Source organism: Gadus macrocephalus, chromosome 2, assembly GCF_031168955.1.
Source record: "Gadus macrocephalus chromosome 2, ASM3116895v1".
Classification (NCBI taxonomy): Eukaryota; Metazoa; Chordata; class Actinopteri; order Gadiformes; family Gadidae; genus Gadus; species Gadus macrocephalus.
Genome location: NC_082383.1, coordinates 3791505 through 3816903, shown reverse-complemented (window position 1 = coordinate 3816903; position 25399 = coordinate 3791505). Strand labels below are relative to the sequence as shown.

The 25399-nt window shown below is 50.8% G+C and overlaps 4 protein-coding genes across 5 annotated transcripts; all 4 read right to left on the bottom strand.

Annotated features, from left to right (window-relative positions):
• Nucleotides 1-283: 283 nt before the first annotated feature.
• On the bottom strand, nucleotides 284-4967 carry LOC132472123 (ceramide synthase-like). Its single transcript, XM_060071590.1, has 6 exons — nucleotides 4262-4967; nucleotides 3983-4066; nucleotides 3493-3694; nucleotides 2919-3014; nucleotides 1620-1729; nucleotides 284-1057 (listed from the first exon to the last, which is right to left on the bottom strand). The coding sequence occupies exons 1-6, from the start codon at nucleotides 4393-4395 to the stop codon at nucleotides 907-909; spliced, it is 777 nt and encodes a 258-aa protein (XP_059927573.1). The 5' UTR covers nucleotides 4396-4967; the 3' UTR covers nucleotides 284-906.
• A 130-nt stretch (nucleotides 4968-5097) lies between these two features.
• Nucleotides 5098-13489, bottom strand: nlk1 (nemo-like kinase, type 1). Its single transcript, XM_060071328.1, has 11 exons — nucleotides 12284-13489; nucleotides 12000-12129; nucleotides 11063-11118; nucleotides 10533-10639; nucleotides 9725-9810; nucleotides 9330-9539; nucleotides 8935-9036; nucleotides 8683-8769; nucleotides 8094-8292; nucleotides 6939-7032; nucleotides 5098-6785 (listed from the first exon to the last, which is right to left on the bottom strand). The coding sequence occupies exons 1-11, from the start codon at nucleotides 12589-12591 to the stop codon at nucleotides 6737-6739; spliced, it is 1428 nt and encodes a 475-aa protein (XP_059927311.1). The 5' UTR covers nucleotides 12592-13489; the 3' UTR covers nucleotides 5098-6736.
• Nucleotides 13490-13799: 310 nt separating this feature from the next.
• LOC132471953 (myc-associated zinc finger protein-like) lies at nucleotides 13800-19116 on the bottom strand. The gene is made up of 7 exons (XM_060071329.1): nucleotides 18304-19116; nucleotides 17822-17960; nucleotides 16666-16991; nucleotides 16139-16404; nucleotides 15877-15946; nucleotides 15103-15274; nucleotides 13800-14801 (listed from the first exon to the last, which is right to left on the bottom strand). The coding sequence occupies exons 1-7, from the start codon at nucleotides 18334-18336 to the stop codon at nucleotides 14437-14439; spliced, it is 1371 nt and encodes a 456-aa protein (XP_059927312.1). The 5' UTR covers nucleotides 18337-19116; the 3' UTR covers nucleotides 13800-14436.
• A 144-nt stretch (nucleotides 19117-19260) lies between these two features.
• cdipt (CDP-diacylglycerol--inositol 3-phosphatidyltransferase (phosphatidylinositol synthase)) lies at nucleotides 19261-24000 on the bottom strand. Of its 2 annotated transcripts, XR_009529039.1 has the most exons (7): nucleotides 23779-24000; nucleotides 23345-23479; nucleotides 22893-23046; nucleotides 20950-21031; nucleotides 20362-20443; nucleotides 19956-20196; nucleotides 19261-19893 (listed from the first exon to the last, which is right to left on the bottom strand). XR_009529039.1 is itself a non-coding variant. In XM_060071744.1 (6 exons), the coding sequence occupies exons 1-6, from the start codon at nucleotides 23819-23821 to the stop codon at nucleotides 20057-20059; spliced, it is 636 nt and encodes a 211-aa protein (XP_059927727.1). In that variant the 5' UTR covers nucleotides 23822-24000; the 3' UTR covers nucleotides 19261-20056. The 2 variants fall into 2 exon arrangements, 1 of the variants encoding a protein (XP_059927727.1); XM_060071744.1 differs by having other exon boundaries at nucleotides 19261-20196.
• Nucleotides 24001-25399: the final 1399 nt, after the last annotated feature.

Below are 25399 nucleotides of genomic sequence, written 5' to 3'. Positions count from 1 at the left end.
CATACAACAGTAGGCTACCTCATATTAACTACCATATATTATAATTAACTGCTATATTAATTACCTTGTATAAACACTAGGCCTGTGTAGACTATATACTAGTGTTTGGTAGGCGTGGCCTCTACAATGTGTTGAAACAATAATCAGGTTGTGGGATCAATCATTGATGAACCAACTGTTTACAAGCTGAAGACCAGTTTACAGTCCCAGTCCGTATGAGCTGTAGACCATTAGCCAGTCCCTCCGGTCGCTGGAGCGAGAAGAACATGACAGAAGAATAAAGTCACATTGTCACATTTCCTTTGGTTTATTCCAGCTGTACAGCAGTTAGCAAGAATGCTACTACTAAACGATGCTGTGGTATAATGTTTGGTTTTATACTAAACAATAAACCACTTCCCCTCTGGAACAGAACAGTGGGCCCAGTAGGTAAACAAGAAGACATCTGCATGAATTCCCTCTTATAAAATAACATCTTATAATAATTCATCTTTTTGAACCCCAGCTCTATCCCTTGAGGTCAAAGGTCCAAGTCCACCTCAGTGTCTGACCATCGGGGGCCAGAGACACCCTGACATGACCATGGTCCCAGGTTAGGGTCAGGGGTGAAGGTCAGGGTCAGGGGTTCAAGGTCAGGGTCCCAGGTTAAGGTCACATCCAGGTGTTAGGTGTATGTGGGGGGTTTTGGGTGCAGGTGGTGGTGGTGTAAGTGTGTAGCTGGTGGTGTTTGGGTGGAGGCTGTGCTGTCAGGGTGTAGCGGGTGGTGTTTGGGTGGAGGCTGTGCTGTCAGGGTGTAGCGGGTGGTGTTTGGGTGGAGGCTGTGCTGTCAGGGTGTAGCGGGTGGTGTTTGGGTGGAGGCTGTGCTGTCAGGGTGTAGCGGGCGGTGTTTGGGTGGAGGCTGTGCTGTCAGGGTGTCGCTGGGCGGAGCAGAAGGCGGAGGGCTCCCCTGCAGATGAGGAGGAACCAGTGGACCTGCAGGCCCATCAGGAGGCCGGCCCCCAGGTTGCAGGGCCAGGGCACCTCCAGAGGCACCCGGAGCAGCGGGACCCGCAGGTACCTGCAGCCACGGGAGGGGGCGCTGTGGTCAGCATGGAGCCCCCGCAAACACACCTAAAGGCTTCCTCATTCACAGTGACTGTCTTAAACAAAGGTAGGGGCGGGGCCTACCTGTTGTAGGGGTAGCACAAGTAGGGGCGGGGCCTACCTGCTGTAGGGGTAGCACAGGTAGGGGGCGGGGCCTACCTGCTGTAGGGGTAGCACAGGTAGGGGGCGGGGCCTACCTGCTGTAGGGGTAGCACAGGTAGGGGGCGGGGCCTACCTGCTGTAGGGGTAGCACAGGTAGGGGGCGGGGCCTACCTGCTGTAGGTGTCGTACAGGTAGGGGCGGGGCCTACCTGCTGTAGGTGTCGTACAGGTAGGGGCGGGGCCTACCTGCTGTAGGGGTAGCACAGGTAGGGGGCGGGGCCCACCTTCTGTAAGTGTCGTACAGGTAGGGGGCGGGGCCTACCTGCTGTAGGTGAGGTACATGTAGGGGGCGGTGCCCACCTGCTGTAAGTGTCGTACAGGTAGGGGCGGGGCCTACCTGCTGTAGGTGTAGTACAGGTAGGGGGCGGGGCCTACCTGCTGTAGGTGAGGTACATGTAGGGGAAGAGCAGCACGCGACAGCAGAAGAAGACGAGGATCATCAGCGCTCCGTTGAGCTTGTGGAGGAGAGTCTTCTGCTGTTGGAACTGAGGAGCAGAGGAAGAAGTTCTCTGTGCGTTCCACTGTATGTTCTATGTTGCTTTGATATTTTGTGTTACTTCGGGTTCCCTTAAAGGCACCCAGTGCAACTTTATGTAAACATTCAATGAAAAATAAACATTCAATTTCTAGTCTTTTTTACACGTAGTAAGTTTCAATAACTCCATACCATTACATATCGACATTCAAGGAGCAAAGATGAGACGTCGTTGTGTGGTGAGAACTGATAGAAAATCGTAAACAACAACAATCGCCGGTGGGGAGAAGCCATTTTTCCATTGACTGGAAGCCTGCTTCATTTATTGTAGGTTACAAAAAATAAAGAAAATGGCGGCATTGTTGTTGTTATCGATTTTGTATCAGTTCTCACCACACAACGACGTCTCATCTTTGCTGCTTAAATGTCGGTATGTAATGGTATGGAGTTATTGAAACTTACTACGTGTAAAAAAGACTAGAAATTGAATGTTTATTTTTAAGCCTCGAAAGTTGCACTGGGTGCCTTTAATGAACCAATAGGAGCTCGGGCTCGTGTATAAAGGCGGCGCTGTTCTCCGCCACTGGGGGGTTTATGCATCGTTTTTTTATTGATTGATTGAAAACTTTATTGAACAGCAATTAACAGAAGTGTTCAAAAGGATCAAAAAGCACAATAAAGCCCAAAGGCTTGTTTCCATTGTGGTCCTTTAGATGGAAAGAGAGAAAAAACGCATGGACTAAAACATGGAGGACAAACACACACCACATGGACTACAACGTTGAAAAAAAAAAAAAAAAAGTAGACACACAGACAGTACAATGAACCACATAAGCTGGTGGTTGGTTGTTCTACATAACACTTCCTGTTTGTGCTGCAAGTAAATGCGACGTGTGGTTTGCCTTGTTCCTGTTTGTGTGACAGTATGTGCTGCAGAAGAGTAACCTGCTGGAAATCAGCTTTATACTGAGTCAGGCCCGTTTTAAATTGTAACGTTGTTATCTTTGATACTTTCCCGTATAACACGAATAAAATCAATAAAAATATAAATAACCCTGAGATAATTGTAATGGATAACATTTCTACTTGAAATGATGCAATAGATGCTCTTATTAAGTTGGGATGGGTCTTATGAAGGGGTGAGAGATGCTATTCACATGGGCCAACATGTTATTCATATGTGATGTGAGAGAAGATACCTGGATCAGAACCTTCCCCAGACACACGAAGGGCGTGCTGAGCTCAGCGAGGAACAGGAGACCCTGGAAGAAGTCCCCCCTCCCCTGCCTGCAGAACTGGGGGGAGACAGAGACGGGTCAGGCTCACTCTGCGGGAGGAGACCGCTGTCTACAGACATTACACAGGTCTGATCTGTCCTAGACGCTGCAACACATACAGCAGGAGATTTAGCGTTTAGGAACGATGAGAAGCAGAGCCATCATGGCTGCCTCTCCTAAGCCTTTCCCACACCATGCCACAGCATGGAAACCATGGAAGGCTCCACCCCCTGAGGCTAGACTCCACCCCCCGAGGCTAGGCTCCACCCTCTGCGTTAGGCTCCACCCCCAGCCTAGACTCCATCCTCTGGTTAGGCCCCATTCCCAAGGTAGGCTCCACCCCCCTGGTTAGGCCACACCCACCAGGATAGGCTCCACCCCTCAGGATAGGCTCAGCTAGTTGATTACATCATTGACTCCCCTATCAATTAGCATTGACTACTTATAGGTCCCGGGTTGTTCCAAGTAAAATGTAAATAGCAGTTGCCGTGGTTACCAGAGAGGCGGGGCAGCAGGCCAGCACCATGAAGAGGTGGTGGAGGACCAGAAGGAGCTCGCGGCGCAGGTAGCCCCCCACCCCGACCCCTCCCTCGTGACCTTTGACCTGTAGCCTGTGTCTGTAGCAGAGGAACATGGTGTAGATGTCGAACACAAAGTAGGGCGTCGCAAAGACAACGTAGGACTCTGAGAGCCAGTGCCTAGAGAGACATGGGGGGGGGGGGGGGGGGGAGAGATGGGGGGAGAGAAGAAGTGGGGGAGAGAGAGGGGGGGAAAGAGGGAGTAGGGGAGAGAGGGAGCAAGGGAAGAGAGAGTTGGTCATTTCCCTGGCAAATGGGGAAAGCTCAGACTTCATTTGACTAGCAAAACAAATGGCCACCTTCTTGCAGCTATAAACCCTGGGTCATTCCTCCCATCTCTGCTGGTCTTAAGAGACCCTGCAGATTAAATGATATTAGATGATCCAACCTGCTCCAACAGGAACTCACCTGTCCCTCATCACGTCCTCACAGGAAGTGACGATGATGACGCCAGCCGAAGACGCCATGATGGCCTGGACCGCCGACACGGCCCTGATACACATAATATAAACATATACTATACATATTTGATATATAGAAATACACACGGCCCTGATACACATAATATAAACAATACTATACATATATATACACATGTATGTATCTAAATACATATATATTAATTGTCTAAAATGTGACTATTTGTTTGATGGCCTGTATGTGTGTGTGCGTGTGTGTGTGTTTTACCGGGCCGATGCAGTGGTAGCGTCTCCATGGTTACAGCCCAGCTGTGTGAGCGTTCGCTTGAAGAAGAAGAAAAGTCCGGGAAAGAAGAGACACCCTCCCACAAGGAGAGACCAGCTGTCTGTCTGTCTGTCCATGCCTGTCTCCGGCTCTACCTCAGTCTGTCTCTCTACTTCAGGCTCTTCATCTCTCCATCCAAAGTGCTGTCTGCCTCTCAGCTGCTATATGTCTCTCTCTCTCTGTCTGTCTCTACTCTTCTATATGTCCGTCTCTATATGTCTGTCTTTGTTTCTATGTCTGTCTTTCTGTTTCTGTGTGTCTCTCTGCTTCTATGTCTGTCTCCCTGCTTCTGTCTCTCTTTTGTGAGCAGCTTAGAGGGGGTGTGGCCATCTCCTCGAATGGCACCCTTAAGCTTTCAGGTCTTGTGTGTTCTGATTGGCTGCTTGGTGGCTGGAGGCGGGCTGGCTGGGCTTTAATGTAAATACCTGCCAGCTGGTCTACCTGTCAGATTTATCTACAGAAAGACAGGCAGAGAGAGAGACAAGAAAATACAGGAGACAGACAGGAGGAGCACACCCCTGCTGAGAACTTAAAGAGCGATTAGGATTTAGAGGGGGTTGTATGTGTGTATGTGTCAGTCACGCGACCAACATTAACTACCATAAGCTTGCTTATTTAACTAGCCATCTATTGTTAACTAGCTTCATTACCTAGACAACTAGCATTAGCCAGGTTTGTTTAACTATTGGACTACCTGTAGTTAGCTTCACAAATTAGCTGACGACCGATAGCATTTTACACAATCTGAAAACTTGAAAAACAAGACATACAAGTGGGTATTAAAGATTCCAGTGTCTAGTTTTATTCATGGTCCACTACTTTAAATTCTAAACATCGTTTTTTAAGAAATTCAAGTATTTGTTGGGAACAAGTCAAACATCCTGCTGCTAAAACGTTAAAACAACATCGGTTTCATATCATAAAACAAAATATCAAGAGGATTCTTTTTATACCCGAGAAGAGGAAAGAAATTTGAGGCTGAAATAAGCAATAGTTTAGTTTGTAGGATATGATGCAACTTCCAGATAACCAATAGTTTAGAAGACGTAACTTCCAGATCACCAGTAGGTTAGATGTTAGATGTGGACGTCTAAGTATTGGTAGTTTAGAAGAGGTGTTGAGGCGTGATGATCGCAGTGTGATGGCTGTGGTGACGTTGAGCTGTTGGCTGTGAGCTGTGGGGTGAAGCTAGCAAGCAGGAGTGATGCATCATGTCACACGGGGATGTCATGTCTTAATCCTAATACAGCTAATGCAGAGGTGAGGGGGGGCGGGGCTTACCCTCTGAAAACACAACTACCAATTCAAAATCAAAACGGATCAAACATCAAACTTACAAAACGGGTCCAGAGTAATATCATTTCCTAAAAGATGAATAATTAAATAAAAAAGGACCACAACATGAATGGTATCGTCCCTGTGGACAGCGCTGCTCCGGGGGTGGGGGGGGTACACATGCAGCTATACAGAGCTCAGGCCCTACAGCGCTCCTAGTGGTGGGAAGGCGAACCGTAGCCCCGGTCACGCTCGGCTTCATGAGCCAGGGAGGTCAGGGCTCAGAGGACGATGAGGTGGGCCTCGGGGAAAATACAAAAGGCTCGAAATACACAGCGGGGCCAAGAACCTCCCTTAGACGGACTGGTCCACTGGGTCCTGGTCCGGGGGGGAGTCTAGTGGGTCTGTGGTGGTCCGGGGTGGGGGGGCTATAGTTTAAACTCTTCTACCTGCTTCTTCAGACACACACACACACACACACACTCAATAAATTAAATAAAAGCATGGTCTATTGAGACCCTTCCCTCTACACCTTAAGCCACGCCCTGCCTGGCCGCTCCCAGCCAATCACAAAGCCCGTTTGGCATGGCTGAAGTCGAGGGGGTGGTCTCTGTTCAGCAGGGACACCTGGAGGACCTCAGTTAGCCTAGCCTAGCTTAGCACTGGCATTAGCGCCAACGTCTCAAAGACAATGTTCAGACCACAGACCGTTACCCACAATGCACCAGCAGGTCTCTCTGTAGCATCCGTCAGCGGGCAGGGGGGGGGGGGGGAGGTCCCTGATGGGAGTTGAGGAGGAGTGTGGAGGAGGAGCGCGGCGTTCTGCTACATGGGGCGGCTAACACAGTGCTGCGTGGGGGCGGGGCATGCCTCGTGCGCCTCCTGGAGGAGCAGGAGGAGGAGCAGCGCCTCCTGGGTCCTAGTGCTCCTCCCTGGAATGACTTCAACACCACAAACACTACAGTTTAAACATGAGGAGGAGGAGCAGGGCACCTCCTTCTTACAGGTGTGTGTGTGTGTGTGTGTGTGTGGGGGACTGTCTGTGTGTGTGTGTGTGTGTGTGTCTGTGTATGTGTCTGCATCTTCTTTCCAGTGTCGGTTTGATGGAGGTTTCCCAGAAGCCCCGGCGGTATCGGCCCCTCCTCATCTCTCCTCCTTCCTTGACACCTTGGAGGAGTGCCACGCCGTCGACCTGCACACACACACACACACACACACACACGCACGTTAAATATTGAACTGAATGTTGGCAGGTCGGCCCTCTTCCAGGCGGCGGCGGGGGGAGGAGGAGGTGGAGTTGAGGTGGGGCGGGGTGAGGAGGAGGAAGAGTTGAGGTCTTCCTCACCTGATGAAGGTCTTGAAGGCCGCGCTCTGGGGGTTGATGCAGAGCGGGACTCTCTTCCCCTGCTGGTGCTCCGTGATGAAGCGGTGGATCAGCTCTATGGGAGAGAGCAGCGCCGTTAGCCACCGCTAGGCTACCAGCTAATAACCTTACCCGCATGGCTCAGCTAACCTTGCTAACCGCTAGGCTGAGGTCTCATCTAACCGCCGCGCTAAAGTCTCAGCTAACCTTGCTAACCGCCATGCTAACGCCTCAGCTAACCTTGCTAACCGCCAGGCTAAAGTCTCAGCTAACCTTGCTAACCGCCATGCTAACGTCTCAGCAAACCTTGCTAACCGCCATGCTAATGTCTCAGCTAACCTTGCTTACCGCTAGGCTGAGGTCTCACCTAACCACCGCGCTAAAGCCTCAGCTAACCGCCATGCTAACGCCTCAGCTAACCTTGCTAACCGCCAGGCTAAAGTCTTAGCTAACCGCCATGCTAACGTCTCAGCAAACCTTGCTAACCGCCATGCTAACGTCTCAGCTAACCTTGCTTACCGCTAGGCTGAGGTCTCACCTAACCACCGCGCTAAAGCCTCAGCTAACCTTGCTAACCGCCATGCTAAAGCCTCAGCTAACCTTGCTAACCGCCAGGCTAAAGTCTTCGGCTAACCGCCAGGCTAAAGTCTCAGCTAACCTTGCTAACCGCCATGCTAAAGACTGAGCTAACCTACCTGACCACTAGGGATCGACCGATATTCGCGTTTTTTACGTGTATCGGTATCGGCCGATACGCGGCAGATTTTCGCCGATTTATTATTATTTTTTTTTCACTTGTTCTACCTCACCTGTTTTTAATATTTGTTAAATATTGTTCATCTACTTGTTCTTACTTGTTCTACTTCACCTGTTTTTACTATTTGTTAAATATTGTTTTTTATATTGAAGTTCAATAAATGTTCAAGAAAATCGGTATCGGCGTATCGGCTAAGGCTGATGAAAAAATATCGGTATCGTATCGGCTCTAAAAAATCGGTATCGGTCGATCCCTACTGACCACCATGCTAAAACCTGAGCTAACCTAGCTTACCACCATGCTAAAACCTGAGCTAACCTTGCTAACCGCCATGCTAAAGTCTGAGCTGCCCTAGCTAGATGCTAGGCCGCCGCGGTTACCTTTGCCCTGCCAGACGGACAGCAGGCTGTTCTCGTAGCTGTGGCTGAAAGGTCGCTCGGCGGGCGGCTCGAAGTCGCGGGTGTAGACGCGGCCGCTGGGCACCGAGTAGCAGCACTGGCACATGCAGGTGTGGTAGCGCAGCCGGCCCTCGTCCAGGTAGGGGTGGGACAGCGCGTCGCTGCCGGAGATACGCTTGGCCTGCACGGTGGAGGGAGAGACAGAGAACGGGTGAGACATGGAGGGTACAGGAGGTGGAGGAGTGAGGGGATGGAGTGAGGTGATGGAGGAGTGAGGTGATGGAGGAGTGAGGTGATGGAGTGAGGTGATGGAGTGAGGTGATGGAGGAGTGAGGTGATGGAGGAGTGAGGTGATGGAGGAGTGAGGTGATGGAGGAGTGAGGTACAGGTGATGGAGGAGTGAGGTGATGGAGGAGTGAGGTGATGGAGGAGTGAGGTGATGGAGGAGTGAGGTGATGGAGGAGTGAGGTACAGGTGATGGAGGAGTGAGGTGATGGAGGAGTGAGGTGATGGAGCAGTGAGGTGATGGAGGAGTGAGGTGATGGAGGAGTGAGGTGATGTGGAGCCTCACCGGGTCGAACACCAGCATGCGGCAGAGCAGGTGCACGGCCTCGTGCGTGGCCGCGTCCGACAGCATGTAGAGCACCGACAGGGAGGGCTGCGGTCAGGGCAGAGGTCGGGGGTCAGAAGGAGCTCTCTCCCATGTTCCCTCGCCCCCCACCAGGCCGGCCGTGACTCTATGTCACGGCTGGCCTGGTTACTATCAGGAGGGCGGGGTCACAGGTCGTACCGGTTTATGGGGGTCACGGGGGGGGGGGCTTACCGGTTTGTGGGGGCCTCTCAGGATGTGGGCCCGGGCGCCCTCGCAGGCCGAGGCCATGGCGGAGAGGGGCGGGGTCCCCAGCAGGTCTGTGATCAGGTCCAGCTGGAACAGGAAGCACAGCGCGGTCAACAGGAGGCACAGCGTGGTCAACAGGAAGTACAGGGACCTCAACAGGAAGTACAGCATGGTCAACAGGAAGCACAGCATGGTCAACAGGAAGCAAGCACAGCGTGGTCAACAGGAAGCACAGCGCGGTCAACAGGAAGCAAAGTCAACAGGAAGCACAGCGCGGTCAACAGGAAGCACAGTCAACAGGAAGCACAGCGCAGTAAAGGAGGAGGAGCACTAGGACCTATACTGTTTTATTTAACACACACACACACACACACACACACCTGCTGGATGGGGCTCTGGGCCTGGAATAGGATGCGTCGGCCCAGCAGCTCGGCGAAGATGCAGCCCACGGACCAGACGTCGATGGCCGAGCCGTAGTGGCGGCTACCCATCAGCACCTCGGGGGCGCGGTAGTACTGGGTCACCACCTCCTGGGTCATGTGACGCGAGGGGTCGGGCTCCTCCACGCGGGCCAGGCCAAAGTCACAGATCTGGAGGGGAGGGGGGGGGGGGGGGGCGGAGCCGGAGCCGTCAGTCAACATGACAACAACAACAAGGCACGATGTGAACTGATCCATGATTTTGTATCGTTTAATGTTTAAGGGCGGGCGGTGACGTGAACCCAGGTTTGGTCAACCTATCATAAAACACAGGGCGGGTTGCCAGGTTGGGCTACCTTGAGCAGACAGTTGGAGTTGACCAGCAGGTTGCCAGGTTTGATGTCTCTGTGGAGGATCCCAGCAGAGTGGAGGTACTTCAGCCCTGGGGGGTGAGGAGGGTATGTGAGGAGCTATTGACACAATACTCAGTATGATGAGTGTTGTTATTGACACAATACTCAGTATGAGGAGTGTTGTTATTGACACAATACTCAGTATGATGAGTGTTATTATTGACACAATACTCAGTATGATGAGTATTGTTATTGACACAATACTCAGTATGATGAGTATTGTTATTGACACAATACTCAGTATGATGAGTATTGTTATTGACACAATACTCAGTATGAGATGAGTATTGTTATTGACACAATACTCAGTATGATGAGTATTGTTATTGACACAATACTCAGTATGATGAGCGTTGTTATTGACACAATACTCAGTATGATGAGTATTGACAGAAGACTCAGTATGATGAGTATTGATATTGACACAATACTCAGTTTGATGAGTGTTGTTATTGACACAATACTCATGAGATGAGATCATTGAGATCAAGAGATCATTAATGTTAAGTTACTCAGTATGAGATTCATTTGTGCTAAAATACTCAAGGTGTTGATAGGAGCGAGGAGGAGGCGGGGGAGTCGGTAGGAGGTGGAGAAGCTAGGGGGAGGAGGAGGAGCTAGGGGAGCGAGGAGGAGGAGGAGGAGGAGCTAGGGGAGCGAGGAGGAGCTAGGGGAGCGAGGAGGAGGAGGAGGCAGAGCTAGGAGGAGGAGGAGGAGCTAGGGGAGCGAGGAGGAGGAGGAGCAGGCCTACCTCTGAGGATCTGGTAGAGGAAGACCTTGATGTGGTCGGTGGTGAGCGGCTGAGGAGACACGATGACCTTGTGGAGGTCGCTCTGCATCAGCTCTGTGATGACGTATCTACCAGCCCGTCAAGGTACACACTGTACTACACACCGCTACACACAACACACAGTCAAGGTACACACTGTACTACACACCGCTACACACAACACACAGTCAAGGTACACACTGTACTACACACCGCTACACACAACACACAGTCAAGGTACACACTGTACTACACATTGCTACACACACAACACGCTGTCAAGGTACACACTGTACTACACACTCAGGGACAACAATTGGAGGTCAGCTTGCAGAGAGAGAGAGAGCGGTAGAGAGAGGTCAGAGTGCAGAGAGAGAGAGAGCGCGGTAGAGCGAGGTCAGAGTGCAGAAAGAGAGAGCGGTAGAGAGAGGTCAGAGTGCAGAGAGAGAGAGCGGTAGAGAGAGGTCAGCGAACAGAGAGAGAGCGCGGTAGAGCGAGGTAGTGAAGGATACATCTCCTCGAAGCAGTCGATCTGTGGTGGCTGCAGGATGTCCAGCGCAGACAGAACCTGAGGAGACAGAGACACTCAGACTACAGCTCCCATGATGCACCGGGACAGGTCACCATCTCTCGTTGGTCGGGGTGAGGTTTGGGTTACTTGGGTCATAATAATGACGGCGGGACGATGGGGTCATGGTAGGGTTATGGAGGTGTGATGTAGGGGTTATGGAGGTGTGATGTAGGGGTTATGGAGGTGTGATGTAGGGGTTATGGAGGTGTGATGTAGGGGTTATGGAGGTGTGATGTAGGGGTTATGGAGGTGTAATGTAGGGGTTATGGAGGTGTGATGTAGGGGTTATGGAGGTGTGATGTAGGGGTTATGGTCAGGTTTATATCTTATTTCTCAAATAGAACACGCTGTTCTTTCTGCAGATTCTAAATCTGACCCCCTCAGCGTGGCTCTTTGGTCCTCTGCTCTCACTGCTTCTCCTTCCTTACATCCTTCCCTACGTCCTACTGGGACACATGACTCCTCCCAGACCCAGAAGGCTGAATCTGGCCTGACTGCAATTAAGAGACGGGCCGTCTCAAATCTACCGACAGCTCAACAGAAGCTGCTACACCAGAGGCATCCTACGGCCTGCCTGTCCACCTGGCCTGTCTCAACAGGAGGACCCCCCCCCATCACTGTCAATGACTCATTACAAATTATTTTAACATTGTTTTATACTACTATGTGTAAATCAGGCCCCCATTGTAGTCCTATCCTTCCCTGGTCGGAGGGAACCCCCAGTAGGACTTCCTTCTGGTCCGTTGTGGGGGTGCTAGAGTCAGGGTTATCTACGTATTTGGCCTCTAAAGCCTGGAGATGGGTACAGTGATTACATTGTTACAACATTGCATGGCCCCGTGTTGATGGTGGGTGATGTCGGGGTTGTGGAGCCTTACGTTGTCGTGTTTGAAGAAGCAGAGCATGCGCAGCTCTCTGAAGACCCTCTTGCACGACACCAGGTTCTGGAATACGTTCGGCATCTTCTTCAGCGCCACCTTGCGGCCGTCGCGCGGGTCCGTGACCGACCTAGTCGGGCGGGCAGACACAAGTTAACAGTCGGGTCCGCGGCGATGTTGTACCAATCAAAGAATCACTTAGGAGGATTTAAATATTGGCACATTTAGTTTATGAGGTATATAACACAAAAAAAACTAAAAAAACTAAAAGAAAACGAGTTTACCAGACAACACCGAAGGCCCCATAACCGATGGGCCGATCCGGCTCCATTTCCGCCGGGCTTGGCACCTCGCTTGCCGGGTTGCTGTAGGGCTGCGGTACCGCCGCCCCACCACCCGTGCTTCCACCAAGAGACGTCGGGTGACGAGGCGTCCCCGCGGGGGCCGTGGGTCCCGTCAGGCACGGCGTGGCGCTCAGGCCGGTAGACGGGGTTCCAGTAGAAGTGTTAACGCAGAAGTACTTGTGGCCCAGTTCAGAGCCAGGGAACAGGTTTCCACAGACCGCCTGTCGACCTGCCCCGTGGAAGGCCATGCTCACCTCTGGACCCCCGAACTCAGCTTCTTCGCAGACCACCCCGACCTATTCCCGGCTACTGGCGACTATTGCAACCGATTGCTTCCACATGCATGACGAGGATGATCAGTTTTGTTTGCTTATGCAAAGGTCAGACGTTATGTCCAGCATCGTTTATCGTCAAATAATGAACAGGATAAAGAAAGTGGAGGCGGTCGGACTCCGGGGACCAGTGGGTCGATGCTGGCTCAGGTTAAAAACAGATGAGGAGCCTGGATTACCGGCCGCTGCTCGGCTGGGTCCCGCTGAACCACCGTTAGGGACTTAAAACAACTTTGATTGACTTAGATCCAAAATGCCTTCTGTTTTGCTGCTGTGTTTTGGTCGGGGTCCTGACCAGCTATGATGCTAACCAGCTGTTAGCATGGAGCTAAGCTGTAGCTGTGACCCATAAAGCCGCCGCCGGCCGTCTATCGTGACCTATATCTCTGCAACTCTCTCCCTGCCTCGACCCATACAGCCCCGGACATCACGAACCACCGGCCTCGTTTCTTCTGGGGTGGCGGCTCAAAAAAAAAGTATTCTGATGTGCGAAACAGGAACAAAAAGCCAAAGTTTCCAGCCGGTGGTTAATCCTGCAGATAGCGTTAGCTTCCTGCTAACAGCTCTGATCCAGTTAGCTTAGCTGAGTTCACTAGCTGGCATCCATGTCGTCATAACCACTCGAGTCTGGCTTTCTTTCCAACCAAGTATAAAGAAAACGGGTCCGTTTAATCCAGGTTTGATGTGGACAAGAAGCGCGGGCATGTAGTGTCAGATGCACCGGGTATGGAGAGCAAGATGGGCCGGGTATGGAGCAGTAGATGGCCGGGCATGGAGAGCGACGGACGGCAGGAGGGGGAGGAGCCCCCCGTTGGGGGAGGGTTGGGGTAAACAGCCACAAGCAATTGGAATCAATCATGATTATCGATATTGCATTATTACTTTGTTGGCCTCATTGGCCTAATCACTTTTTAATTACTAAGTTGGATCTAAAATCTATCTATGTAAAAAATATATATTCTGTTTTAATTTATATATTGCATATAGGCTCCTTAATTTAAAATCCATGTATTTTTAATTTTTTTACATTGCATCTCATTTCCTTCACTTTCCATATACAACTCTGAGTAACGTAATATTAATTAATTTATTATCTGTCAATAAGACTCAATAAGACCCATAAATGCATTTTTTACTGCCTTTTAATACAGTAGTACGGCGCTATGCACTATGCATCAAATACACTCAATATAAGCAGCACAGATAGAGAAAATATCCACAAGGTAGCTCACATACGACATGAACGTCCACAACGAAGACCGTCTGATTCTACCGAGCACATTCGATGTCCGGGAGAATATACACTTCATGATCGTAGCCTTATAAAAATGTTTATTTACACGATAACCCATGTGGTAGATACTGGAGTAGATTGGTCCTTCATGTTGGAGGAAGATGCAGAGGAAGAAGGTTTGGAACTGGTTTGTTGCCACATTGGTAGCAGAGTAACAAAGAAATTAACATTTAGTACCTCCCTGTTTATTACATGTTTTAACAGAAATATCAGGCCAAAAGATAATAAAAACAAGAAGGCGTGACCAGCCCTGAAACAAACAAAAGATTCATGAGTTCATCATGGAACATGTGTGGATGGTAACGGTGTGTGTGTCAATACTGTTGTCTCCATGGAAACGGGACACGCCCACGTGGCCGTGCCGGCAGGACAAACAAACAAAAGTAATCTCAGCCCAGAGGGGTGGACGACGGCCCCTCCCTGCTCCTCCTCCTCCTCCTCCTGCTTCTCCTGCTCCTTCGGTGCCGCTAGCTGTGGGTGGAGGAGGTGTTGATACTGGAGGTGTTGATGGAGGAGGTGTTGATGCTGGAGGTGTTGATGGAGGAGCAGTCGCTGACCAGCAGGGCCACGCTGTTGCCGCTGGTTACCGCGACCGACATGCTGGCCCCGCCCCCCATGGCCCCGCCTCCGGTGCTGGAGGAGGGGGAGGAGGTGGTGGGGGGCGGGGCGGCGTGGGTGCCCATGTGACCCTGGAGCTGCGTGGCCGTCTTGCACTGGACCCCGCACAGCTGGCAGAGCAGGACGCCCCCCCCGCGGACCCCCCCGCTCTCCTTCCACTCCTGGCCGTGGTGCTTCTGGGCGTGGACCCGCAGGTAGGTGAGGGTGGTGAAGCCTGGGGACACACAGAGAACCTTCACCTGGGCACACCTTCCACCTGGCCTACCCTCACCTGGCCTAGGTGAGGCTCAGGGAGCTCTCCTCACATGAATGGAGAGAGAGAGAGAGAGAGAGAGAGAGAGAGAGAGAGAGAGAGAGAGAGAGAGAGAGAGAGAGAGTGGGAGAGGGAGAGGGAGAGGGAGGGAGAGAGAGAGAGAGAGAGAGGTGAGAGAGGGAGAGAGACCATGACACTGCCTGGTCTCTCTCCTCTCACGCTCTCTCTGCTGTGTGGTTGCCATGGTTACAGTTGGACGTACTGCGGTTGCAGAGGTGGCAGGCGTGGTGCTGCGATTGGTTGTGGACCCTCATGTGGTCGGTGATGTAGGCGGCGGACAGCAGCTTCCCACAGATGTGGCAGGGGACCTTCTCCTCGTGGCGGATCAGGTGAGCGCGCAGCCGGTCGCGGGTCGCGAACGCAGAGGAGCACGTCTGCACAGACACACGGGTTCAGAGGAGCCCTGCAGTACTACTACAACACTAATACTACTACTACACTACTACTACAACACTACTGCAACACTACACTACCAGTACAACAGAGGAGCACGTCTGCACAGACACACGGGTTCAGAGGAGCCCTGCAGTACTACTACAACACTAATACTACTACTACACTACAACACTGCTACACTACTACTACAACACTACTACAACACTGCTACACTACTACTACAACACCACTACAATAACACTAAAACACTACTACAACACTACTACAATACTACTGCAACAATGCTACACTACTACAACAATACAGACAGACAGACAGCCAGCCAGACAGACAGACAGACAGACAGACAGACAGACAGACAGACAGACAGACAGGCAGGCAGGCAGGCAGACAGACAGACAGACAGACAGACAGACAGACAGACAGACAGACAGACAGACAGACAGACAGACAGACAGACAGACAGACAGACAGACAGACAGACAGACAGACAGACAGACAAGCAGGCAGACAGACAGACAGACAGACAAGCAGGCAGACCTGCAGTCAGACAGACAGAAAGTGAGGCGGATGCACAGACGTTTACTGTGCACTTGAAGGGTCTCTCCGTGGAGTGAACTTGTCTGACGTGGCTGTTGAGGTGGTCGGGTCTGCAGGAAACAGAACATCCCAAAGGATTTGAATGCTCTGAGAGTTACATTCAGAGTTGGCTGTGGTGTGGTTTAAGCTAGCAGCTCAGGGTGTAAAGTGAACCGTGCAGTTAGCTTTGAGGAAGTATGTTCTTGTCTTGTCGTACATAAGGGCGTGTCCTCCAGGCAAGCACGGGGTGCTGTGGGCTCTACCTGGAGAAGGCCTTGGCGCAGTGGGGGCAGATGTAAGGCTTCTCCACGCCCCCCTGGTGTGAGCGGACGTGGTAGGACATGCGGTCCTTCCTCTTGAAGCGCTGCTGGCACACGGGGCAGGAGTACGGCTTCTCGTCCGAGTGGGAGAGGCGGTGGCGGTTCAGGTGGTACACGTCCCGGAAGGCCTTCCCGCACGCCTCGCAAGCGTGGTTCTTCCTCACCTGGCTGGCCACCGCGGTCACGCTGCGAGGGGGACCCGGGGAAATCTGAGAAATACAAATAAAAATAACTCCAAGTGTATGGCCGAAAAACAGCCTCCATCCAAAGAGAGGATCAGGACAACAATCACACCAGACATTGGATGGATCCATGTTAAGGTGCAGTCTAGAGTAAGACACACACCCAGCACAAAAGCACTTGGTTCCAACCCCACTGTGTACAGTCTACCAGTAGGCCTGCTGGAGCCCGATGTCCTGACCCCTACCTGCGCCTTCAGGCCATGGATCTGATCTGAACGCTGCACACACCTGTTCCAAGGCTCCCACCACCACCAGAGAGGCCTGGATGGGTTGAGGCGGTGCTGCCATGGTTACGGTTGCCGGGGCGACGGACACGGCGAGGGGTTGCGCCTGCTGGTTGGAGCGCGACGGGAGGGGCTCTGGGGCGGCGGGGGGAGGCAGGGTGAGGTGGAGCAGGGACAGCGGCACCGCCCCCTTCTCCCGGGCGGCGCGGTCCTTCATGCGGACGCCCGTGTGGACGGACTGGTGTCGCCGCAGGTTGTAGCTGTTCTTGAACTGCTTGCTGCAGGTCGCACAGATGTGGGCCGGGCGGCCGACCTTGGAGAGAGGCTTGACTGGAGAGAGAGAGAAGTGGGGGGGGGGGGGGGGATAGAGAGAGGGAGAGGGGGAGGGGGGAGGGAGAGAGAGAGAGAGAGACAGAGAGGGGGGGGGGGGAGAGAGAGAGAGAGAGAGGGGGAGGGGGAGGGGGGGAAGAGAGAGAAAGAAATGTGTGTTATTAGAGTGTTTCTGGCTGACGGACGTATACAGCAAATCTCTTCAGTAACTCAGAACTATTTAGTCTGCAGCAGAATCCTTATTTTGTATGTGGGAGACTTTAGTGACCTCCTCTCTGCAGCCACGGAGCTCTGGAACACGTGGAATGAAACTGGCATGAATCAATGGTGGACACGACTCCTCCCCTATGAGACGTGACTACTCCCCTATGCCTATGAGACGTGACTCCTCCCAGATGAGACCTGACTCCTCCCCTATGAGACCTGACTCCTCCCCTATGAGACGTGTCTCCTCCCTGATGAGATGTGAGTCCTCCCTAAAGAGACCTGACTCCTCCCCTATGAGACGTGACTCCTCCCCCATGATAACTGACTCCTCCCTTATGATACCTGACTCCTCCCTCCAGCCTCAGTCTCAACAGGATTCAACATTTCTGGCATTTGGGGAGTTTGTTGTTTTCCAGAAGTGCTCTGTAGTGAGGTTGACTCAAAGCCCAGTCTCCTATGACGCTGCCCCCCTACCTAGAGGTCCAGGGAGGCTAAACCACACGGTCTACACGGTTCACTAGTGGACGTGGTGCGGTCATGGATGTTATTGTTGATGTCTAGATCTTACCCCAGCTTGAATGACCGGTCTAGCCCTACATGACCTGTCTGTCTCCCTGGCCTACCTGCGGGGGGGTCCTCGCTGAGGGCCGCCGTGTCCACCGTGGAGGGGGGCGGGGCCAGGTGGTCGTCATGGGGACTGGGGTTGGAGCCACTGAGCTCGGGCAGCATGTCTGCTTCTGATTGGCTCTGAGCGGCAGGCGTCTGAGTAAAACAGGAGAGGAACATCATATTATATTATAATTACATTTTAGATACTAAACTTGTTGTATAGTATATAACTATATATTATGGCTTTTATAAAACCTAGTTAATCCTTCACTGATGATGAGTGTGTAGAATAATATAGTTAATCCCACCTCTTGACTAATGTTAGTGTATTATTTAACTTTATTAATCCCAAATGTTATGTTATAAAATCCTGTCTCCTACAGCGTTGGGGAAGGCAGTTGGGCTCCCCTCCATCCTGATCTCCTCCCTCCCTCCCTCCCTCCCTCCTGTCAGACCCCCCTCCCTCCCGGATCACAGACCGGACATCGGGGCTTACCTGGAACAGGAAGTTACTCCAGGAGGTATCCATGGCAGGTGTGTCCGGGCGGGTCGATAAACCAATCAGTGTCGGTGAGGGAGCGCAGACGGATGAGAGAACATGGAGGTAGAGGCTATAAGGACCGCCGGACCTTAGTACCCCGGTCCTATGTGGTTCTAGGGGGACGTGTTAGTAAAACCAGATGAATCTGATTGGAATGTCTTCTACTTTCTGTTCTTAATGTGATGTCTACAGTCGGTTATATCGGTGTCTTAATATAAACCTGTTCTGAACAAAGATCACGTGATGCATGCAAAATAAGATGACAATGAAAAAACGATTAAATGATGCAATTAAAATGTAATCATGCTCATCAGCAGCGTTGGGGGAAACCAGTCTTTTATTGCGATAGCTCCAAAAGGCCGAGACGATGGATCCAAAGCCTCGGTATTGCGTAAACCTTGTCCCCCAACTAGAGACCTCCTCGTCGGGCGTGATCCGTGGCTCCGCCTCGCCGTTTCAATCGAAAGGGTGACATCTTTCTATTTTTTTTTTAATTCTCGCTCTCCCTCCCACCCTCACTGTCTTTCTTCCTTTTCTTTTTTTATCTCTTCTCCTCTCTCCCCCTCCGGTTCCCCCGCCGCGGTCCCCCTCGTTTAAAGGGAAAGTATTTGGTGCGCCTCCTCCTCCTCCTCTTGTGCCGCACCGCGTCCCTGCCGCGTCGCCGCCGCGCCGCCCCCGCCTCCTCCTCCTCGTTGGCCGACAGATATTCACATTCCCGAGGAGCTCGAAACCAAATCAAACCGGGCGCCGTTTCCCCGCCGCGACCCGTTCTGCCGCACCGCTAACGACCCGCTCCCCTTATCACGCAGACCGCTCGTCGGTGCGGCGCAGCTTTAACATATCGCGTCCGCCCGCGTATTAAAGCTGAGGACGCGCGCCAGAGCAACAGCTGGATCAGTGACGACACATGTGTTGATGTAAACACGGAGCCGTCACGCGCTGAGGCTTTATTATGCATGTGAACACATTAAAATAGCAACATAACCCGCTATCCTAAAACATTTCCAAAGCATTTTACAGAACAGTCTAATTGAACTGTTGTTATGGTTACGGTCTGTTATCTTTAATGATGACACTCTGTCACTCAAACACCTTCAGTTTGGCATGGAAAGGAAACATTTGAAAGTGGAAGTACAGCACATTACTATATATAATTTAACAAGTATAGTTCTCTACTCTTCAAGCTGATCCTAACAGCACATCACTCTTTATAACATAACAATAACATAACATAATAATATTGTGGCGAATATGGCAAAAGCAGAGGTGTGCTATATTCTTTCAGTGACTTTATTGAATCCCCGAGTACCCCCTTAACCACAACAAAGCTCAACGAGCACCCCGTAACCACAACAAAGCTCAACCGTCTTTTTAACCCTAACTTCCGCACCACAAAGCATGATGGGAACACATCAACCAATAGCAGTCGTATAACAACACAACAAACATAACCACGGCGCTACAATATTAACGCTGTGTCTTCAAGCTGAGGACCAGAAGGAGCACAGGCAGTACATCTATACATCTGAATAGATACTTTATTAACTCCACACACACACACACACACACACACACACACACACACACACACACACACACACACACACACACACACACACACACACACACACACACACACACACACACACACACACACACACACTTCTATGACCCCAGCCCACGTCTAGCCACGCCTCCTCCTCGTCTCTCATTGGTCCTTGACGGCCTGTCTCTCAGCAGCGTCCAGGGCGACCATGTTCTGGGCGGCGGTGATCAGATGCAGAACACTGATCCCTGACTTCAGGAGGCAGATGATCCCGCACACACCTTCTAGGACCAGCATCCACACTGCAGATAACACATCACACAGAGATATACACACACCTTCCAGGACCTGCCTCCAAACTGCAGACAACACATCATATATATTCACACACACACACTCTAGTACAACAGCAGACCTAGCAGTATAATAGAGACACTAGTGGACTCTAGTGAGCCAGTAGATCCTACCTGCTGGTTCTGGGGTGTGGTAGAGGAGGTAGAGCAGGCAGAAGAACATCTCGTTGCCCATACACATGATGAACAGCACCGGCTGGAGGGAGACAGGGGTTAAGGGAAGCTAGACTCACTGCTCTAGAGAGAGGAGCAGACTCACTGCTCTAGAGAGAGGAGCAGACTCACTGCTCTAGAGAGAGGAGCAGACTCACTGCTCTAGAGAGAGGAGCAGACTCACTGCTCTGGAGAGAGGAGCAGACTCACTGCTCTAGAGAGAGGAGCAGACTCACTGCTCTGGAGAGAGGAGCAGACTCACTGCTCTAGAGAGAGGAGCAGACTCACTGCTCTGGAGAGAGGAGCAGACTCACTGCTCTAGAGAGAGGAGCAGACTCACTGCTCTAGAGAGAGGAGCAGACTCACTGCTCTAGAGAGAGGAGCAGACTCACTGCTCTGGAGAGAGGAGCAGACTCGCTGCTCTAGAGAGAGGAGCAGACTCACTGCTCTAGAGAGAGGAGCAGACTATTAGCCTTGCTTTAGAGATGCCTAGAGACTTGTAAAGTCTGAGGTCTGTGCGAACTGAGTTAGTACTGAGTGTATACGGACCTTGGAGGTGTAGTAGAGTCTGAGGGCCGGGTTCCCAGACAGGTCAATGATCTTGTGGCTTGTGGAACCCTTCATCATGGAGCTGATGAAACACAACATCTCAACATCTCAACAATCCTCTGGCCTTATGAACACAACCTCCAACCGGGCCGACCCACCTATACAGGCTTGTCTCACTTACACAGGTGAGTCTCACCTAGGGTTGGGTATCGTTTGGGTTTCATCCGATACCGGTGCCTACTCTGTACTTTTCAAACGGTTCCTGTGCTAAAACGGTTCTCGAACCGGTCCTTAAAAAACGAAACTGCACACATTTGCATACATGCCCGACTTGTTATGAGTTTTACATTAAGCAGAAAGACAGCGGACACTGAGTTGAATGGCAACGGTGTTTGCTAGCCTACTTGATATGCAAGATTTACGGTTGGCATTAAATTACTCGACTTACCCGAAGAGTCTGCTGTGTGTGCTGTGAATGATAAATATCTTTTAAAAAAATAATTACAAATAATATTAATTACTCGCTGAAAGCAGGCAGGCATTCATCATGGCGCAACATTACTGCCAAAGTCATATTAAGTAATATAAGGCGGTTGCGCAAGGCAGCCACAGGAGCCGCCAACATTGTTTTCAACCGCTCGGTACCGCGCTGTATTAATTCCCAATTTTTGAAAAGAAAAAGTATTTGAAGCGAATAACGACTCTGTTTTTGATTTGTTTATTTGGTTTTGAACAGAAAGTTTTGGATGCATGCATCGGCTTTGAGTTTGTTTGTTTGTTTGTTACTTTAAAATGACATTCGCTAGCAACACGCACACACACACACACACACACGTTCATTCACGTTCACCCACTACAACCTCCTCATCCTCATCGTCATCCGCTTATCCGGGGTCGGGTCGCGGGGGGAGCAGCTCAAGCTACAACCTGCCGATCTTCAATCAAAACAACATCAAGTAAGTGATGCCACAGCGCGTTGACAAGTCCGTCCCGAGTCTCGAGGCCCCATAGGCTTTATGGCTTATATGTTTGAAAGCCGTGACACAGACTTTTACCAGTTGGCCTGAAATACCACGCCTTGCATGGACCTATAAAGAAAGTCGTAGTCGTACCATCCGTGTTTAGCGCAACATTGAAAAGGGTCCCGTCTGAAACTGTCGCGCGGCACTGCGTTCCGAACGTTCATCAAATACACCGGTATGGCGGTATATAAAAAAAAAATATCCTAACGAAAATACACACCGTCAGTCAGTTTGAACCGGTTTAGCGCCCAGCACTAATGCAAGTTGGGGGCGGGGCAGGGGGTGTTAAAAACGTCAGGCACTGTTATGAGGCGACGAAATGTGCGTTCTTATTCAAACTCTTTACAACCGTTTACGTCGGAAGCGGTTCCCTAATGGAACCGAGTTTCGGTGCTCAACCCTAGTCTCCCCCCAAACAGGTGTGACTCACACACACACACACACACACACAGGTGAGCCTCACCTCTACAAGTGTCTATTACCTGTGCAGCGGTGTGTTACCTGTGCAGGTGTGTGTCGTACCTGTGCAGGTGTGTGTTACCTGTGCAGCGGTGTGTTACCTGTTCAGCGGTGTGCTACCTGTGCAGGTGTGTGTTACCTGTTCAGCGGTGTGCTACCTGTGCAGGTGTGTGTTACCTGTGCAGCGTTGTGTTACCTGTGCAGGTGTGTGCTGCCTGTGCAGGTGTGTGCTGCCTGTGCAGGTGTGTGCTGCCTGTGCAGGTGTGTGCTGCCTGTGCAGGTGTGTGCTGCCTGTGCAGAAGTGTGCTACCTGTGCAGGTGTGTGCTACCTGTGCAGGTTTGTGCTACCTGTGCAGCAGTGTGTTACCTGTGCAGGTGTGTGTTACCTGTGCAGGTGTGTGTTACCTGTGCAGGTGTGTGTTACCTGTGCAGGTGTGTGCTACCTGTGCAGGTGTGTGTTACCTGTGCAGGTGCAGCCAGTGGCTGGAGATGTCGAGGCACATGCTGATCTGGAAGAGGAAGGTGTAGGAGGGGTAGAGCAGCGCCAGGTTGACCAGGAGACACATGGTGGCGCAGCGGTCGGTCAGCATGTCCAGCATCGCACCGAACTTAGTGGCTGTCAAGGTTACAGGAAGGACAATGAGCATCAGCATAAACATGGGTGACAAAATGAAAATATGACTCAAATACAGTCAGGAATATTCATTTGGAACAACACCTATAACACAGATAGGAGATTAAAGCAGTGGTCAGGAAGACTACCGGCTGAGTTTCCGGGTTCAATCCCCAACGTTCACAGTCAACCTGGAGACCCCTAGACTCCGCTAGCCCTACCTGGAGCCCACTCGCCCTACCTTGAGCCCCAGCCCTCGCCCTACACTGGTTGTCGGGGGGGGGGGGGGTACAGAGCTCACATTGGTTGAGGGCGCGTGCGGCGTGGCCATCGAAGGCGTCCAGGAGGGCACTGAGGAGGTAGCAGAACGCCGCCGGGAGCGGACAGCACGGCATCAGAGCGAAGGAGAGGAAGGCCAGCACGATACGGGCATACCCTGGAGAAAAGGAGGAGAGGAGAGAAGGAGAGAAGAGGGGGAGAGGATAGGGGTAGAGAGAGGAGAGGGGAGGAAAGGAGAGAGGAGAGGAGGAGAGGAGGAGAGGAGAGGAGAGGGGGAGAGAGGATATGAGGAGAGGAGAGGGGGAGAGAACAGTTGAACAGAAGAACAGGGGGAGAGAGGAGAACAGGAGGAAAGCGGGATGGAGGAGGAAAGAGGAGCAGGAGGGAGAAGGAGGAGAGGAGGTTAACTTAGTTATTTCAGCACCAACTCAGCTCCTCATACAGTAGATTACTTACCGATCAGATTCGGAACGAAGAGGAAGATATTGTCTTCCGCCATCCTGTCTCAACACAGCAATAAAACGAATAATAAGACGAATAATAAACTGCAAACAAGCGAACAATAATTTAAACTAGTAAACGGATTAAACTGGTTGTTGGTTTTGTCGCCGCTTTTTGCGTCTCTCACACAGGAAATGTCAGTTTCCGACGAGTGACGACAGGCTTCCGGTCGAATCCGGTTGGACAAGACGTTTGTGATGACGGGAAGACCCGCCCACAAACACCAACGAGCTTCTGACGGAAGAAATATGAATTGCAAAAAAATATATATAGAGAGAGATATTAATATATGTATTCAAAAATCATTATTTTTTATAAGATTTACGCGTTGGTTTTAGATGATATATTTTCTCAAAAGCTTTCAGTCATTAGTAATTCTCTTATGTTGCAGACGATAGAGTGTTAATCATATTATATCATGGATCGACAGGAGGACTTATCGGTTTAGGTTCAACATAACGAAATTGTACTAAAACACATCCTAAAAACATATTTGAAACGGTTTTCCACTTGAAACAGTCAGTGGAAAACCGTCGGTGAAACAGGCAGTGGTAGCAAAGCAAATCATGCTCGGTATCTTTTGGTACCTTAATATGTATTAATAGTATATCTAAATCCATCTGGATATCATTAATAATATCCGCTCCTCTTCTTGAGGAGATGAAGACTCGACCTTGGACGGCAGCTTATTAATACTTCCTCTAATTATCGAGGACATTAAAGTCTTCGGCTCTCGGGGGCTTCGGGCCCAACTCTTTAACTCCTTATAGTTCTTACCAAATGAGATATGCCTTTGGCCAGGAAAGCCATCTACAAAAAATCATTCATCCCCATAGCTATACACACACAGAACACTCATTCCTCAAAGAACTCACACAAATAACACACACACACACACACACACACACACACACACACACACACACACACACACACACACACACACACACACCTCCAAGCCTTCAGTCAAAAGACAATTTTCTAGTATGGCAACATACTAGACAATAAAGCTTTTTGAATCTTGAATCTTGAATCTCTTTGCTCCAAATCTGGGTACCTCTAGTTTAATGACGTTTTTAATTATAACTAAATAACCATGCAATTATTAGATTAAGGTATTTTATATATATTTGCAACGCGAAATGTATTTGTCCTTATGTTACACGTTTGACGCAATACTACCCTGCTGTTACGGAACAGTATGACGGTATGGTGTGTGAAGCTCACCTCGTTTATGACTGAGCTGCACCTTCCAGGCGCTCTACTTCAGAGCCAACGAGGCTACATGGCCCTGCTAAACTCTGTCCCCCACATTGAACAGTTATACAGTACAATCTTATCTTATCTGGTGTACAGGTACCTTAACCACAGTTGGCCTGCACGCTGTCCTATCACACACCGAGAGGACTCCTCCTTGATCAAGATGATCACTTATTCTGATCACCTTAATGTGAATGATGTTCAAAAATAGCTTTAAGTTATGTTATCTTCTAGATCTGTAGAGTGCGGATCTATTCTCCCCAACTCTAGATCTGTCGGGGGTAGATCTGTGTTCTCTAATTTAAGGTCCAATTTT